General features: G+C 38.8%; 1 protein-coding gene across 1 annotated transcript in view; it reads right to left on the bottom strand.

Annotated features, from left to right (window-relative positions):
- The window catches only part of SIM2 (SIM bHLH transcription factor 2), a 66894-nt gene that overhangs the window by 24334 nt on the left and 23631 nt on the right, over positions 1 to 18929 (bottom strand). Inside the window, exons 5-6 of the mRNA XM_075172432.1 lie at positions 5134 to 5219; positions 2637 to 2836 (exon numbers count right to left, since the gene is read on the bottom strand). Coding sequence (XP_075028533.1) covers positions 2637 to 2836; positions 5134 to 5219 — 286 coding nt within the window. The remainder of the gene's footprint in view (positions 1 to 2636; positions 2837 to 5133; positions 5220 to 18929) is intronic.

The following is an 18929-nucleotide window of genomic DNA, read 5'->3' as shown; positions in this document are numbered from 1 at the left end:
AATAACACAGTAGTATCTACAGAAATTAATACAGGGGTCTCAAGCAACCTGTGTCATTGGGGAGTTGCAGATAATGTAAACTTTGGTTTTTTATTACTTTTTTTTTGTTGTTTTGTAACTATTATGCATCTTCTTTACTCTTAACCTAATGCTAAGCAATCATGTGGACCCCACAGAGACTGGGGATTTTATATTCTACTTGAGAGAGAGCATTGGGGGGTGGGATTCTTCTGAAGGAGATCAGAAAAACAACAACAACAAAAATGCCTTTGCTGTCTGATTTATTATAAATAGAGTACAAATACATCCATACCTCCCCTAGCTATGCCTTGATCTGGGAAACTCATGCAGCATGCCTTTGCCTCAGTCAGGGACTGCCAGCACGGAGTGAGCACATGTGCTCTTTTTCTGCAGGAGGATATGTGAATATATGCTTGTGTTTCTCCTTTGCAGTGTGCGCTGTCCCTGCTTACAAGTCTAGGGGCCCAAATTCTCACTTAAGCCTATCAGCATGGTGAAATACTGGTGAAAGATCCCGTTCAGGTTTCAGTGCTCCTTCTGACTTCAGCGCAATTAAGACTAGGGTGGCAGTTTCATCCTGCTCACTTAATTGGTGAGTACAGAAACAGCTAATCAAAAAACAACCAAAATGCCACAAACCTAAGCCAGGTGTTAATTTTTCTGGAGATGTAGCCTCACTTTGAAGCTGGTCTTCCCATGGGCCAAAAAAACATCATTAACGGTTACGAGGACACCCAAACTTTTGACAAGTTTGAATCTGGACATTAATTCAGCTGCTTGACTTCCTTAATACAAAGCCAACCCCTCAATAAGCCACTGTAGGGAGCCTGGGCTCTGAAGATTGTTCTTCGCATGTGACAGGGCACACAGAATGAAACAGATCTTGCCCCAGTGATCGGTTCTGTCCTCGAGTTCTTTAAAGCCTTTGTAAACCATGTAGCGATGAATGCATAGGCTGCACCACAAAAATCAGAAGCAGCAGATCACTTTGGAGGGAAGTAACTGTCTTCTTTTCCCAGCGACCTTGATAAATGAACTCTTGGATGTTTTACATTGTATCAAGTGTCTAGAAAGGCTTATTTAACTGCTTCCTATGGCTTTCATACTGGCCTGTCTGCTGTGACTGTTACCTCTAAAGGTCTAGCAACACTTTTCCTTGTATGGATACCAGAAGCAAGCCTGAAAACAGTTCTGTCTTATTCCTAATATGTCCCTGCTCTGAGCAAATATAATTGGGTTTGCTCAGCTGGGAGAGTAAAGGGCTTTGGTAATGCTTAATACCCCTGATTGTCCTGTGTGTGGACAACACCCACCTGCTTTTTGGTAAACACAGCTATGCAACAGTACTGGTTCTATCCGTGCTCCTGTCAACACCTCTGGTTATACTGTCTCCTTTGAAGACACTTATGTCTCCAGGCAGTTCCTCTCAGGCACATAATTTCCTTTTTTCCACATGCAAAGACATGTTGCTAAAACTCCTTGTGCTTCTTTGTAGCTGTTACATTAAGTAAAGCATGCCAAAAAAAAAAGGGGAAGGATTCCAGAAACAACTAGTTCTTTGTATTTTAGCAGCTGATGGCCCACTATCTCATTGACTTAGCATGGCGAAAGAGCATGTTCTTGCATGGTTGACCTGCCATGCAAAACTTCCCCACTTTCTTGGATACAGGCTCTTTTTCACTGCTACACATGAATATCATTTCTGCTTCTGGCAAATCCAGCATGCCAGGGAAATGAGAGGGTATATGTGACATACTGCTCCACATGCAGGGATTTTTGAAGAATGATCATCTTGTCAATAGTCAATTCTGTTATATTGTCTGGGAATTGGCCTTTTCCCCTCAAGGTATCTTGGACTGCACTGTACAAAGTATCATTTTATACTAAAAGATACCATGTTTCAAAAAGAGAGGAAAGAATCATTTCACAACTCCCTCAGTTCTGGTTTTGTGCTCTTCTGTTCTTAGCTGGTATGTGAGCTGTATCAGCTGAGAGTGGAGGCAGGGTTATCTTTCCTCATCAATAACTGTTTTCCCAAGTTTTGTTTAAGAAGGCTGTGTTTCCAGGTAGTAACCAATTGAATTTGTTTTCATGCTAACAATCCTGTTAGTAGGGTTGGTTTCATTGTTAAGGCATTACACTAAAGTGCAGAAGACTATGTTTTCTTACTACTCTGTCAAAAGCTTTCTGGATGACCCCAGCAAGTCATTTGACCTCAGTGTTTCAGTTGTGTTTTTTTTTTTAATTATGGATGATGGTGCATCCTTATTCCTTTCACTAGCTTTGTATGTTAAAATTTATGTCCTTTAAGGTAAAAATGTATTACTGATCATCTGCCAATTACTCACAGCAAGAAGGCTTTAGCTGACTCTCTGAAACTGTCGGTAACTATAGGTTAAATTGTACAGGCTTTTATATGTTGGCATTCAAGACAAAATATGGTCTATCCAGCTACCTGAAGGGCTTTGAAGACCCACATGGTCTTTGTGCTCCAGATCTATTTTGGACTGCTTTATTTTTTCATGGATAATTTTGATCTGTTTGGAAACCACTATAGCTTATCATAACAGTTGACTTTGAAAACACTTTATGCTAGAAATGAAATAGCTGCTTACCTGGAATCTAGGAATATTAATTTTAAGTCCAAACTTGCTCTGAACATAAACATGTTACTGTGAAGTTTGATCTCAGTGATTGCACTGGGAGGTAAAGATTGACCTACAGCCACCAGTCCAACGATTTGGTAACAGGAATCATACAAAGACATATCTAGCATATACTGCCGTATCTTCAAATAGCCACTGCAATGGATCACCTGGCATGAGAAGAAAACACACTCAATATCTGATGGCAATGGAAGAGGCTGCAAGTCAGCTGACCACCCAGTTTCAATGAGGTTATAAAGCAATACACCCTTATAACACTTAAATACTGCATAGTCTGTTAAGGCTTCAGAAGTGCAGTTAATTTATACATTAAAGATTAAATTAGATTAAAACACAGTAAATGCAGTTTTTGTGTTTACTGCCAACATGATTAATCCAGTATTAAAGCACATGCTCTTTGGGGACTATCTATCTAGACTGTTTTCTAGTTAATACTTCAAAGTCTCTTTGATATAGATTTCTTGTAGATACAGTCAGAATTCATGTTCATTAATCAAAAAATCTGGAAGTTGCTTTTTTAAATTTCTCTCTCACACACACACAGATATATATATAAACATTTACATTTTAATGAGTTTTTATTCTGATGAAAAACAGGCACTTTAAAAATCCAGTGGAGATTAATGCATCACATTTATAAAGATTAACTGCGGTATATGTAAATGCACTAGAAATGAGTTTTAAGCTCTCCAGTCAAGTTCAGATGACATTCTTTTGACATGTGACCAAGCCCAGGGTCTTGAGATCAGATTCCTGAATCTCCTAATACAATTCCTAATCACAGGAGTGATAACTTCAGTGTTAGACTATAAAAATTAATAATGTCAGCTAACGAGGGGGGAAACTGTAACCTGGAATAGTCCCCAGGTTTATTTAATGTAGTATTGGTGTTTAGAATGTATTTAAGATTTATTTAATGTAGTGCTGGTGTTTAGAAATCATTTGTGCTCCTGCCAATTTTCTAGTCCAAACAGCAGGCATACTACACATCCTTCAGCTTAATTTCTGTATTTGTTTGACTTTTAACTGTATCCAATGGAAAGGAATTAATTTCCACTGTATTTAGTACTCCTGAACAACCTACTAGACAGTCACCTATAAATAGGCTCCTCCTGTATAACCTTCCTTCCTCCTCTCCAGTCACCAAGTGATTAGTATGTTTAGCAAAAGTACAGTAGCAAGCAAAACTTATTTAAGATCTCTTAGCAGATCCTACTAATTCCCATACTATTTGATTCATGAGTTTTTCCTGTGCTTCAGCTAATCAGGTGATATTTTCAAAATTATTAAGTCCTGACTCTAAGTACAGTCAAAGAGAATAAAGTTAGGCCAACATCTCTCTAGAGGAATAGATCGTTGAATGTTTCACTGTGTAAACTTTTAATAGTGAGCAAAAGAAGAAAGAAAGTGATCCCTCTGATTAGCAGTCGTAAATGGGGAAAAAAAAAAACATACGGAGGTACCACCACTACAAGCTCTACTCTTCTACCTGATTTCAGATTCAGCTTTGGGACCGAATCATTTTTGCTGGGAAGCAGCTGAGCAAACAGGAGTCCATGTAATGAAGAATTATCAGTCTAACCAGGTAGATAACAGTGTAAATAGACAGATATATGTCTGGACCTTGAACACATTCCTTAAAAGAACTCTGCTTCTCTTGCATACTTTTCTTTTTGGTTTTGAATTACTCAAACAAGACTCACCAGACTGTATGTGAAGTACCCTTCTTCCTGATGCTTAAGTGATAGAATTATACTGTGTAGCTCAAAGAGCAGCAAATGCACACTGTAAAGCTTAAAATAAGAACTACCTGAATGGCAGGTGTTGTTATAGAATCTCAACATTTGCTGTGGCTTCTGATATCATGTAATAAATAGAAAATTAATATAAACTATAAGACTCATAAACAGACTTGGTGGTTTAGTACAATTCAACCCTGAGTTGATAGTAATGATTGTTTAGGGTAACATCACAGTCTCATTAATATTGAGGTAATTCTCATCAGGCCAATGAGGTGACTTGTGCAACTGGCTGGCTGCTCAGCCAGAGCACGGTAACACGGAGGCAGAGGGATGTGGGAAGACTTCCAAGTTCCTGTGTCTGGGTTCCTGCCTCACCTGCCTCCAGTTCCATAGGGGAATAAGACCTAGCTGTGTGCTCTCCTTGCACCTTCGTGGCTGTGCTCCAGCCAATTCCCCAATCTGGAAGATCAGGGATCAGGACGTAGGAATGTGCCATAAAGCAAACTCCAACTCACTGTGAGAGAGTCTGGACTTGCATTACTAAGGGAATCTGCAATCAGCAGTGGCATTTTTTGCATCTGTTCTGATTCTTTCCATCACAGACTTTGCTTTCAGCTACACATATGTAAAAAACCTAAATAAATAAACAGGTCACTTGAATACTTGGGGCGGGGGAAGGGGGGAGGGAAGCTTATATACATTACCTTGTAGCCACTGCATGTCAATCCTGCATTCCTCTTGGCTAGGACACACTTCATTCTCAGGAAAAATGATCTCTCAATTTCGTATTCTGAAAGCATAAACAACACTGCTTACTTATGACTGAAGATTTCAAAACTGCCCATAACATTGCCCTTTATGATTTAACAGATGTGTTTATGTCTCAGCCTTAGGCAGCAACAGAAGTCAGCCATTCTACTTTCCCATTCGATCTCTGCCCTCAGGATTTATTTCACCTTCATGTTAGAATTCCCTGTGAAAGTTGGACAAGTCAGCATGACTAGGTCTCCAAATTTCTGTTTTTACCACCCTTCACAAGGCAATCACCTTGTTTCTGAACAGCTAGGTACCAGTCCAAATTGATAAAGGGAAGGAAATGCCTCTTTTGGAGCATAAGTAAATGAAAGTACTCTCCAAAATAACAGCAGAATGGGAAACAAGAAAATTCATTGGTTTTGTAATAATCTGAGTGTACGTAGCTAGTCATGCCCAGACTGGTGAACTTCTGGCCTCCATATGCAATATTATTACCTGTCTTGCTGACTTCCAAAACCATCTTGGTAGATGTTTTTTAAACAAATATCTTCATGGATAACCTCCAGAAATGTTTTAAAGTTAAATATTGCTCGGGTACACAAATATTTTCTGCTAAGAATAAGTTACTATTCTCTTTAACAATAATTATTCTCAACAACATTTCAGACATCATTAATATTTCTGACTTTTTTTACTGAAAGTTGCAGTTTGGCAGAACACAACTATATTAGGAAAAGAAAATTCATTTGGTACATCTGTGAATAGGAAAATCAGGGAAGCAGAGGGGTCTTCAGATTTGTTGCAATGTGTATTACCTCCTAACTCCCCACAGGGTGTGATCCAAAGTCCACTGTATTCAGTTGGAGAGTTGCTTTAATTTGATTTATCTGTTGAGTTGTGTTCTGATTTTTGTGCATCCATCACCCAATTAACACCTTTTAGCCACAAACCTGCAGTGGTTTGAGCCTCAGCCCACTACCTGGGAACCAATAAACTCTCTACATCAAGTTCTGAGTTTAAAGGTCTGAAGATACAACCACAGAAAAAGGATTTAGTGAGGAGGGAAAAGAAATGCAATATGTAGTGCGTCTCAACTAGTATCAGCCTTCCTGAGTATTTGAATTTTCCATTTATCTTCCTAATGCAAATTAGATCCATATGGGGAAAAACAGGCACTTAAATGAACTGGCACATCTACTACAGAGTTTTAAATACAAATGTATACAATTTGGTGGGAGGAAGCCATACAGTACAGTTTACTATTGCTGAAGTATGATCTCATGAGTAAAGAATGGATCTGGGAGTTGGGATCATCAGTGCAATTCATGGCTTCAGTACAGATTTTCTGTGTGACCTAACACTAGTGCTTGTTCTCTTTCTGCCGCAGTCCCATGCACACAAAATAAAGGTAAATTTCTCCCTTCAAGGGTGCCAAGGGAGAAAAATAATTAACGCACAGTAATGAGGGTGCAAAGACCATCTTTGGACATGGACAGAGTTGCTAGCAATTTTTATGATTTACATTTCTCTATAAAAAGAGGTGATCAGTGGAATTGGAAGCAATGCCTTAAACTTCTCAAATGTCCTGCCACAAGACCTAAAAGAGTCTCTTTCAGTAATAAGCTCCTTCCCGGCACCTTATTCATTAGTTTCCTATTTGCTGCTTCCTTCGTTTTTAAATGTTACTGCAGACTAGTGTACTGCTACAGAAACACTCAGTTAGCTCTAACTTCACTATTCCACCAGGAATAGGTTATGATGTACAGTGTGGTCTTTAGGTGTCTATAAAACCAGAGTAGTACCCAGACTGTAATTTTTCCTTTATTATTTAAAATTGGTAATTATTTCATTACTTAAGAAGGGGTCTTGTCTCCCTGATTTCATGATGGTAGATTGTAAGCAAGAGGTCCCCGTGGAACACCAGTCCTTGTAACTAGCTACAGGCTCTCTAGGAAATCAGGAGGGTGATTAAAACAATTCAAGGGCAAGGATGCTCTGTGGTGTAGGAGGACAGAATAAAGAGGGATAGAGTTGCACCCTAGCACTAAGTGGTATGGGGACAGAAGAGTGATAGAATTGTAATTCAATAGTAGCTGCATGTGATTTGTAAGACTGAAGACTAATAATCAGTAGCTGTGTCGTTGTGTGTACTCGAGTGCAAAATTATATAACTGTAATTTAAAAATGATGTGTTTATTAATTGTTGGTAATTGAATTATTAGGTTTTTAGTAGTGTGTTGCTGAACCAACAAACACTAGGCTCTTAAATCAGTTACTTCTCATGCCTGTAATCTAAAGAGGGAAGAGTTACCCATGAGGTAGCTGGGGACTCATCTGGGAGCTTCCATTTTTGAGGCTTGAGTTAACTGGTATTAAGATGCCTTAAGTAAGCAAAAGGAGAGGTGGCCCATGTGGCCAAGCAGAATCTGGGCCCTGAGTGACATACTGCCTTTTTACCTGAAGAGGCCAAAGTAGTGTATACATGATGATAAACATTCCTTCCCCTGTGTGTATTAAGAGTGATTGTTTGTGTTTGTGTGCAACCCCAGTGTCGCTGTGAGAGTTGCCATTTTGAGGGGGGGAAATAGAATGTGTATAAAGGAGAAAAGGAGAGCCCGACCATTCCTGGATGGTCTGGGGCTGTAACAACAGTTAACACAGTTATTTAGTAATGCAGCGTGTCCCATAGCATAGGTGGATACAGAGTGTCACAGCAATTTTAACCAGCCAGCTGGGATTGTTACATGACTGGTTAAGATTAATGGTTGTGTCAAGGTGCCCAGTGAATAACGTGCAGATGCTACATGGTGTCTGGCATCTTGTTTGCAGGATTGGAGCTGAAGAATACAAAAGCCACCAGAGAGAGAACCTTGTGAGAGTGTGTGTGTGAGTATAAAATCTACTAGCAAGCTTTGAGACTGACTCGCTGGCAAGGAAAAGCAGGACCAGGCCATTTATATTGCTCATGCTTACGTGAGTGCTATCAGTGTGTATGTGGTGCCTGTAAAAGCACTGTTCTGCTCTCAGGTTGATCTGTCATTGGTGGGCTCTGTGTACATATGTGTGTTTGTGCACATATATGGGGAATAAAAAACCTACTGGGAATAAAAAACCATCTCCAGGCCTGGTCAAGAGACTGCAAAATATAAAGAGGCAGTAAGACCAAAACACTCACATAAAGAATCTAGATGTGCAAGACTGTGAACAGTGTGAATTAGTATTCATATTAACTGATACCTTTGCCAGTGTGACTCCCCAATATGATTGAAAGTAGCAGAAGGGGGTAGCAAAGCAAAAAAGAACTAAAGTGAATTTGTAATTGTAAGGCTGATTGGGAAATAAAGAGCCCTGGTATCCTGCTGGATGCTAACACATCTGTCAATATAATGCAAAACTTAAAATATCACATTCAGGCTGTACCTGATGCAATTAAGGTGGTCCATTTTGATGAAGAGAATGTAGGACGAAAATGAGGTACTTAAAGATTTAGCAGGCAAAGAGGGAGACGCTGAATATTCAAATAAGAGAAATCAGATGAGCTGTGAGAAGAGTGGTTGTTAATGCATGCTATTCTGCTGCAGAGGTTAATCACAAAATCGTGAGAAGATAGTAGGCATGAAAGCTCAGTTTTAAAACAGGAAAAAAGCCTATAGCATAAATAGCCAGCTGTAAAAATACCTGCTGTAAAAGCAGAATGACTGGAGATGTCCAGGGATGTAGCGAAAGTCTCAAATTAGGGAAGACAGAAAAACAGTAAATGTAAAATAAGCACTTCAGGCTTAAGAAAGAGGTGAATGTAACTAATTATTCTGAAGAGTTAAGTGATTTTATCAATCAGAATTAAGTTTTGAAAAGCTGCAAAAATATAACAACATAAAACATCTAGACCTAGTAATGTAATTATTGATATCATTAGTGTTCTTTCAAGCAAACATGTAAGCACAACATGTATAAGTAACAGAAAGGATCTTAGGCTATGGAGAAGGTAAAAGAGGTTTGAAACAGAGAGGAAACCAATCAAGTGCTACCAGTTCTTAAGTAGTTAAAGGTTGAGAGAACTGTGGGTTAAGCACATATATATGAAACTTAAGAGAGAGAATAATGAATAGTAAAATGTTATGACTAAACCAGAATATAAGCAACACTGAAGGAAAATATCCTTCTTAGTTATTAGAGAATATTCATAGCATCTAATAACTGAAGCTTAACCACTGTATTTAATTATTTTGAAATGTTAACTATATAAATGCATCACTGTGATGTTAACACCCTTCCTTTAAGTGTTAAGAAAATGTTAAAAATCTATGTATAAACTATGTTTGTTTGTTATAGAGAAAAGATGAAACTAACAGGTTGCAGTCATCAGCTAATGAAGGATGAGAAACAAAATGCTACTGAGTAGACCACAAAATCTTACGGAGATGTTCCAGCTGAGTTAACACAAAAAAAACTTATTTATAACAATCTTTGGTTTTTTTTGTTTTCCATATGTATGACAGGAGAAAAAGTAATCCATTCAAACCCTATGGATATTGATAACTACATATTGCTCAGCTTTGGTTTTGGCTTGGTTTTGTTTTCTTTTATGAAAAGGCAGAATAAGAAATAAAACCAGATCCAATGTGAAGATATTTTAATGTCTAACAAAGGAAAGCCAATTTCTCTGCATGAGGATGTACTTCATATTATTACTAGTGGTAACGATTAAAAGAGCTATCACAGCACTGTAAACTCCGTGTATGTACTCTGTGTGTTTTTGTATGGATGTAACTCGATGTATTTACAAAACAGCATTTTTAGAGCTGCAAGAAACAAAGGAGACTTTGTTAAGCATAGCAATGTCTCCCATAGTAAACTGTACTTTCCAACTGCACCTTCACAACACCTGGAACTGAAACAACTGTATCTTCACACAGTGTGGTATTGGGGACATTTTAGATTGTAAAACAATCTCACATGTAAATTCACATTTGTCACTGCAGGAGGTATTATATATTATATTGCCCCATTGACTACAGCTTCCAGAAGCAAGATGAAAAACTAGAAAACTGACAACAAGCTGAATAGAATAGAATAGAATAGAATAGAATAGAATAGAATAGAATAGAATAGAATAGAATAGAATAGACTGTTTCAGTTGGAAGGGACTTACAATGATCATCTAGTCCAACTGCCTGACCATTTCAGGGCTGACCAAAAGTTAAAGCACGTTATTAAGGGCATTGTCCAAATGCCTTTTAAACAGTGACAAGTTTGGGGCATCGACCACCTCTCTAGGAAGCCTGTTCCACCCTTTTAGTAAAGAACTGTTTCTAATGTCCAGCCTGAACTGATGCAGCTTTGAACCATTCCCACACATCCTGTCACTGGATACCAGGGAGAAGAGATTAGCACCTCCCTCTCCACTTCCCCTCCTCAGGAAGCTGTAGGGAGCAATGCGGTCGCCCCTCAGCCTCCTTTTCTCCAAACTAGACAAGCCCGAAGTCTTAGCCGCTCCTCACAGGACATGCCTTGCAGCCCTTTCACCAGCTTTGTTGCCCTCCTCTGGAGACATTCAGGGACCTTCACATCCTTCTTAAATTGTGGGGCCCAAAACTGCACACAGTGCTCAAGGTGAGGCCGCACCAATGCTAAATGCAGTGGGGTAATATCTCTTTTGACTGGCTGGTTATACTGTGTTTGATGCACCCCAGAAGGTTTGGCCTCTTGGCTGCCAGGGCCATACTCAGCTTAGCATCAGCCAGCACCCCCAGATCCCTTTCTGCAGGGCTGCGCTCCAGCCACTCCTCTCCCAGCTGCTTGAGGTTTCAAAAAAGTGAGCAGTCACCACATGGAGATGGCAAATTTTGCTGCAACTCATGTTAAATTTCACTGTTGTTGTATCTCTTACTCAGCACCATTTCTTTCAAATACCTACTATTCCAGCAAGTCCACCACATATGACAAAATGTGTCTGTTTAATTGCACCTTCTCTAGCATTTGCCATAGCCATCTATAATTCTGACGAACAGCTGTGTATTGCTATGAGAAGTTTTAACGCAGTTTTCCTTTACGGGTGTAAGTATTGCAGCACGCGTCTGCTTTTCCCATCTTCCCCTTTACTTTCCATGTTAGCATCTATTTTCCCTCTTTACCTGAATGTGACTCATTTCCCTCTCCAAACAATTTTAAAATAATTGAGAAATTGATCCTTCTTTTCATAAGTGAGTTGAATAATTTTCAAAGTTTGTACATTCTTCTGTTCAAGCTTTTTTCAGAAGATGAGTCAAGAAAATGTCTCAATAGCTGCTATTGCTAAAAAGAAACCTCCACCCCCACTTCTAAATTGCTAAGTATCTTGAAAGGTTCTGATGTTAGCTTCCTGAAAAGCAGACCAATCTTCTTAGTACAGCTTTTAACATTTCCCAGAACTTATTGATGTTGTGTTTATCTACCACAGGAATTAGAGATGAAAAGCAGAGCTTCAGGGTTCTTTCTAAATGTTTACCCTCCCATTTTTGCAATAGTGCTTTTCTCTATGCAGTTATATGGAACACAACCGCAGGTCTATTTTTCTATTCCAGCCACTTCCAATATTTGTTATAACTTGGATTTACTTATGATAGCAAATTTCTGATTTTGTTTGCCCTGTATCAATGTTTAACATTTGAAAGTGATTATCCTCTCCCCACTGCTCCACAAACTTTTATTGAAATCTTTTTAAGAATGACTTGCAAGACTCTCAGTTTTTATCCTGGAATTCCAATTTTCCATTTTTCCCTAACTGGGTGATTGGTAATAGTTGGAAGTGAAAACTGATGCAAGTAAAATACTGATTTTGATCAACATGATTATATACTTTGAGCAGATTTCTCTATCTTTTCTGCTGCTCTCCTTTGGAAGGGTGTAACTGAGGTTACTGAGATCCTGACTTTTTCAATATGTCTACTAGCAGATATTGTAATAAAATTGAGGTATCATTTATAATGAGTTTTATAGGGGGAGGCACTGCAAGTCAGAGTCCATATCCATGTCCAAGATGTCCATTTCAAATGCATCACTGTTTATTTTTCAGCCAAACTCCATGTTTCCCTTATCAGATTCTGAGAAGTTTTTCTATTCTACTAATATATTACTATATTGCCTCATCATCTTACAGAGACTCCCTCCCTGAAGTACTGCTACAATGTAGTTGAGTAGATTCAGTAAAAGCTATAAATGAGGCAGAGAGTAAATGGCTTCATTCAAATCCCAGTCCAAACTTATCCGTATGTTAACATCCTCACAGAGCTGAAACACAGCAATGAATTCACACAATGTGAATGAGAACATAGAAAAACATTGCTGTCTATGGACATACAGAAGATGTATTTCTTCCTCACAGCATTAAGTACCATTTCTACAAAGTATGCCTTTTCCGTTCATCCCTTTTCTTTTCTTAGCTTAGTATATCATGCAATACAGTGTGACTGCAAGCTCTAGTCAAGAATAAAAGAGTCTGTTTATGTTTTACAGATTTGTATTTTCTTACTCTCATAAATAGAATAAATGTCATGGTAAAGAAAATGAGTCTTGCTATTTTGGATAAAGAGTTTGTGCATTGGTTCACTCATATTGCACATGACTGCCAAACAGGATTCTCCAAGCATTTCTGTGAAATTATGGTTAGCTTTATGGAAGCCAGAATTGTCCATCCCTGGGGGTGCAACTATGAAATTCATCTTTGCTTTCCACTCCATCTTTCATCTCTTTTGAAAGAAAACAGTCACAAAATTCTGTGGTTTGCATGCTGCTTGCACAGTGGACTGAGAAAAGAGATCATAGTTTTTTCCACAGCTTCACCTCTCATGCCTTTATTTTCTCTAAGGTAAAGACTACTATTTTATATCTCTTTCCCAAAGGTCCCAAGTTTTGACATTAGCAAAATATGGCATTGTTTTGCCACAGAACCACTTTGTAAATTAATATACATCAGCATGCAAACTGCACACTGCTGCACCATGCAGAATATATGTCTCATTTGTCACTATGAAAGATACGAAGCAACATTAAAATTGGGAGCTCTTGACACAGATAATGATTCATGTTCACTCTACATGGCAGCTTGGGTGCAATGTCAAATTTCAGCTGTAGTGTAGGAGATGAAAACTATTCTCAAAGGGCACATTTAGACCAAAGCACTGTGCACGCAGTCACCTGCTTCCACCTTCTCTCCCGTCCAACTTGTGCGGAGACACGCGCCTGCCTCAAGCTGGTGCATTCCTCTGGAGACAAGGCACGCATCTGTGATAAGCTGGGCTCCATGTCCCTGCTGGGCTGTTTTACAGGGTGGAAACACAGATGCCACAAGTTCATGTCTGGATAACACTTTACTGCCCATCCCCCCAAACACTCTGCATAATTTTGTTCTTTCAGTTGGTTATTTTCATCTTACCCCCTCTATACTATAAAGTTGCACATGTTCTACTCTTATTATTGTGTAATCTGCAAAGCATCTGAGTGCCGCACAGCACATTGCTGGCTAAAAGAGCATGCGAGTATCTTGGCTAGTCTCTTGTGAGCATAACAAGGCTATAGCTTTTGTGAGACAGAGGAGAGAGAATGCCACAACTTCTATCTCTTAATTCTGAATGAGGGTGACACTAACTTCTAAAACAAAAAAGAGGTAAAAGCACTGTAGGGCGCATACAAAAGAGATGCTTGCATAATAACACACACAGTTTTAAGGTAGTCCTTGAAGCTGGGAATCCAGGTTTGACCAACAGGGCCAGCGTGAGAAGGGGCTTGCAAATGCCTTTGGTGGACTTTCCTCATGACAAGTTTAGAAGCAGGCCTGGAGATGAGTTAGTGGAAAATGAGGAGTCAGACCTGTAAGCCTCGTGCATACTGACCATCTTTATTATTGCTATGCCAGAAAGAAGAGTACAAAAGTGAGGTTGTGGCTAAAACTATTCTGCAAAGTGAAACACTGCATGCAAAGAGATGTATGAAAACAACATTTCCCTGTCCTTCCTTGGTATGTGTGGTCAAAACTGATTCCAAGTAAGAGGGAAGAAACAAACGAGTTAGACATACTTTCCCTTCTCCCTATTACACTGCAGCATCATATGTACACATGCAGGTTACAGGCTTAAGTATTTGAGAATTCTCATCTTCTTTTTAGCAACTGAGTGGCACCAGTTGAATGACAAAATGTAAATGCCTTACATGGCAAAATTGCAAATTGTATATATATAGAGAGCAAGTTCCTATGCACACACTAAGTTGAAAGCAGAAGTTTGTCAGCTGACTTGGTTTGCCCTGGTAATGCTCTTGCTGTGGTAGGAAAGCGATCAGTTCTGTTGTCAGCCTCTGTCCTAGAGTTCCAAGCTTGCACGAGCTGCCCAAATTTCCTCCCCATTTGGACAGTTTGTTCTGTGTCCTGACTGTATTCACAATCCTGTCAGCGTTGCAGAGGGTAAGCTGTCTCTATTATCATCCCTGTCATCCAAACTCAGCCGTTTGCTAGCATTTGCCCAAATTTTTCTTTGCTCCTGTAAGTGATGCTTCCAAACTTTCCTTAGAGCAGAAATTCAACAGGGCACTAGGCAGAAAGGAAAAGAATAGCTTTTTCAGTCTGAGCTATTCTACTCTTTGATATATTTTACTGTTAATTACCAACAAAAAAAAGATTTTTTAATGCCAGCAGTCCGCTCTCTTTTCCATTTTTGTACATCAAAAATAATAATATTTTCTAGGTTTCTCAAGTTTAAATATAATAACACTAACAAACAGTGGTAACAGAATCATCATGTTAAACCATTATCTTTCAATAATGGTTCTCCTATAAAATATTTTTTAATTAATTAAAACAAAAATTCCTAACATCATTTGTCTTTTGCATATGTACTACTAGAAAAATTTCTTTAAAACTTAGTGTAAAAAAGATCTTTTCCAGATGTACAATTTTCTATTCACTTCTTTTAATATTGAACAAAATGTATGTAAGGAAGATGTTCTTCCTTGAGAGGAAAAGTATGCACTGGCATTTGCTTCTTAGCTGACTGAAACGGTGCCCTTAAAGCATCAAACAGAGTGGAGAAAAACTGACACAGTGTATTCCACAGTCCTTGTGTAACTTACATTAGGCTTATAACTAATTATATAAGAATTATCCAGTTGTTAGCAGACCACTGGAATGTCTACAATAGCTACAGTATTCCTCTTTCCCTTTGTCTGCTCTGGAGAATGTTAATAAACTGCTTTTAGTACACCATGCCTTGGTGTGCAAGTCAGCAAAAGTTGGGAAGCTATAGATGTTTTAAAGGATTAAAATCTCAGAAAAAGCATATGAAACCAATAAAAGACACACAATGTCTGACTCCAAATACACACACGGAAGAGCAGCACACAATGCTGAATCCCTCTCAGCATTTCTTAATTGTTTGTCTTAGTTAACCTGCAATGCAAATATCTCTTATTTCACTTGCTTGCTTGCTTGCTTGAATTCAGCAATGATAACAGATGACTAGTCATACCCAGCTTGCACTACCCTGATATTTCATAGAAAAATATCCTTCTTTATTCTTATAGATATGGTTCAGGAGGTACAGCATTTCCCAAAAACCTCCAGATGGTTTAGTAAGTGTTACTATCCTGCTACAAGCCTACCTCTCTATGCTGCTAACAGTTAAAACTTTCTGCAAAAACGGTTGGTACAGACACACTTTTGACAGCAACATCATTTGAGGGCTTAGGGTCCCGACTTACCGTAGTATGTGCATCCCAGCTTGTGTCTGTATGTTGTTTCCTCTAAAAAGCATGCTAGGGGGAGCTGGGTGTAGTCAATAATCCTGGTGCAATCCTCAACATTAAGTCCCTGAAAGCCAGCCACTATTTCAGGCACATTCAAAATGCTTATCACCTCTGGACAAGGCACTTTGTAACAGTCACTTCACAAACCTCTGCCAGCCTTGTACCCCCCACCATGCTACTACCAAAATGCTTTGCTGCTGAGCTGTAGCAGCTTAGACTTACTAGCCTGACAGTCATTTAAATGTGAGGTGAAGAAAGGGGCAAACTCCTCACATGCCTCCATGAAGTTCTGGAGCTATTGTTGACTAGGCAGAATTTTGAATGGTACCAGAACCACAACCTACTAGGTCTCCTGCACTAAGCAGGGGAGATATGCAGCATGTGCTGGGTCTCCACAGTCAGTCATAAATGTAACCTTGCAGTCTTCCAAGACTCAGAAACTACGGTTACCTCATCATCCCCACATTTTGGAGCCCAACTGCCCTGCTGGATGACTACCTTCTGCCCCAGCAGGAGAATCTCATCCAGTGGACCCAGTTTGTTAGTTCCACTACTTGAAGAAACAGAAAAGAAAAGCTTTCAGAGCTGTCAGTACTCAAGGAAAGACAGCATGCATCAAAACCACTTCTCTACATCCTAAGAAATCCGTTTCTCAGCCCTACACCACAAAACAATTCCCACATTCCTGTTAGTTGTGTTGCAAATCTTAGGATAAAGGCCCAGGAATCTTGATATCAGCTTATGCAACAGATACGGGTAGTATAGGGAGTGCAAAATTGAGGTGTAAGGCTTCACGGGTACAAAACTAATCCAGAACACACTAAAATGCTGCAGACCAGAAATATATTAAGCAATATTTGGAAAGGTGTGAAGGGCCAGTGAAGTCATCTGAGATCTGAGCACAGCCAGTACACATAATTTGGAAAAAATATCAAATTATTATCTTTTTTTTTTTCTTTTTCTGCTAACCCATCCCAGTTGAATATAATGGATTCATTTTGTTACAACTGGTGCAAAGTTGGCCTAAAGACTCATGTGAGGTGATTCGCTGAGGCATAAACTACCTTTAATGTGCATGTGAGAGAGATTATTCTTTTTCCCCATCCCAGCTACGCTCAGAAAGAGAGTCCAGCTGTTGGCTTCTTTCATAGCAAGGGATCAGTACATATTGCTTTACATTTTCAATGCTGGTCACGCAAGTAAAAAGGCAGCTTAAAGACTTTGTAAGTTAAAGCTGAAATTCTCCAAAGCCTTCACAGATCATGGGGCTTATGGCTTTCATTGAGTCATAGCTTGTAGACTTGAAAGGTCAGAAAGGAGCATTAGATCATAGGTGTAACCTGTACATTGCAGTTCATTAAACTTCAGTCAGTTACTCCTGTGCGGAGCTCAGTAACTTCTGTTTGCCTAAAGCGTATCTTCTATAAAGGCATACAGCCTTGATCTAAAGACATCAAAAGAGGAAGAAACCACTGCTTCCCTCAGTATTTTGTTCCTGTGGTTAATCAAACTCCTAGTTATAAATGTATGCATTATTCTAATTTGAGCTTTTGTGGTTTTTTCAGTTCACAGACATTGGTCCTTGATATGTTTTTTCTTCTAAAACAGTCCTTTATTTCCCAGTATTTTCTTCCCTTGGAAGTGTGCACACACAGTAATCAAGTCACCTCCCAATCTTCTTTTTGATAAACCAAACAGATGGTGTTCTTTCATCTCTCATTATAAGTCTTTCCAGTCCTTCAACCATTTTTTGTGGCTTTCTTCTGTACTTTCTCCAATTTGACATTTTTTTTTAAAGTGGACAACAGAATTATACAGAAAAACCCAGTGTCCATTTCACTAACATTGTGTAAAGAATACAGTTATTCATTCTTGCTATTCCTGTTCACTATTCCCCTGCTTATATGCACAAGGATTTTCCATTACCCCTTTTTGCCACAGCTTCACAATAGGAGCTCACATCGAGTTGTCTGTCCTTTAAGACCTTTAAATGCTTCTCAGAGTTGCTGCCTTCCAGTCTCTCGCCCCAAAAGCTTTCCTTACCATGACTTGCTGTAGCACCACATTGGACTTATCTGAAGAGTGATGACACAACAGCTAGTTCACCAACATCCATTTTCCCAATTTTTATTATATTTAACATTGCTATGAAGTCCCAGCTTCTGGAAGCATGTGATTATTCAAGAATTTTCACTGTCTCTTAAAAAAACAATCTACCCTCTATGTCAACAAGATATGCCTTGTTGTACCCAAAACATTAGGAAGTCCAGGGCAAACTTAAAAAAATGAAAAAGTTGTAATTTAAGAAGGCTTATGCCTTTTAAACTAATATATCATTTTTTGAGTACCAGGCTGAGATATTTAAAGAAAAACAATGTGACAGTGAGCATTATATAAAGAAATCCACACTATGTCTGATTTTATGCAGTGAGCAATAATTTGCTTTTCCCTGAGAAATAAAACTCATGCAAATAAGATTTCTAGAGCTCAACAGCTACAAGCTTCTACCTTTCTCATGTTGTTTGGTCTTTCAGAAAAGCTTCTATGGAACTGACGAAACACTGGAAATACAAGGGAAGGTTTGAAGAGAATAATGAAGGAAAATGAGGAAGATGATTAAAAGCAAACAAAGAAATAAATAAAGGGATAGCATCAAAATTTACAAAGACTGTAAAACTGGAGATCAAAAATAACCTGTACTCTGGGTTATTCAATACCAGTAACAGAATACCACAAAGTATAGATATTTATGTTCACATTTGTGATTTTATTTCTGTCATAACAGATCTTATCCAGCTACAACTGCTGAAATAGCAACTGAACTAAAAATGTATATACGTATCTGAGAATTAGCTGAAGAACACATCTTAAGCAAGTAAAGTTACATGAGCCAAGCTGTAAATTTGTTATGAACGTCTGTGTCTGCAGTGCAATATTGATTTTATTCCTGAGTAATACCACAGATTGGAGA

Source organism: Calonectris borealis, chromosome 1 (assembly GCF_964195595.1).
Source record: "Calonectris borealis chromosome 1, bCalBor7.hap1.2, whole genome shotgun sequence".
Taxonomy (NCBI): Eukaryota; Metazoa; Chordata; class Aves; order Procellariiformes; family Procellariidae; genus Calonectris; species Calonectris borealis.
Note: the sequence above shows the minus strand (reverse complement) of the source record. Positions and strands in the feature narration are given on the sequence as shown.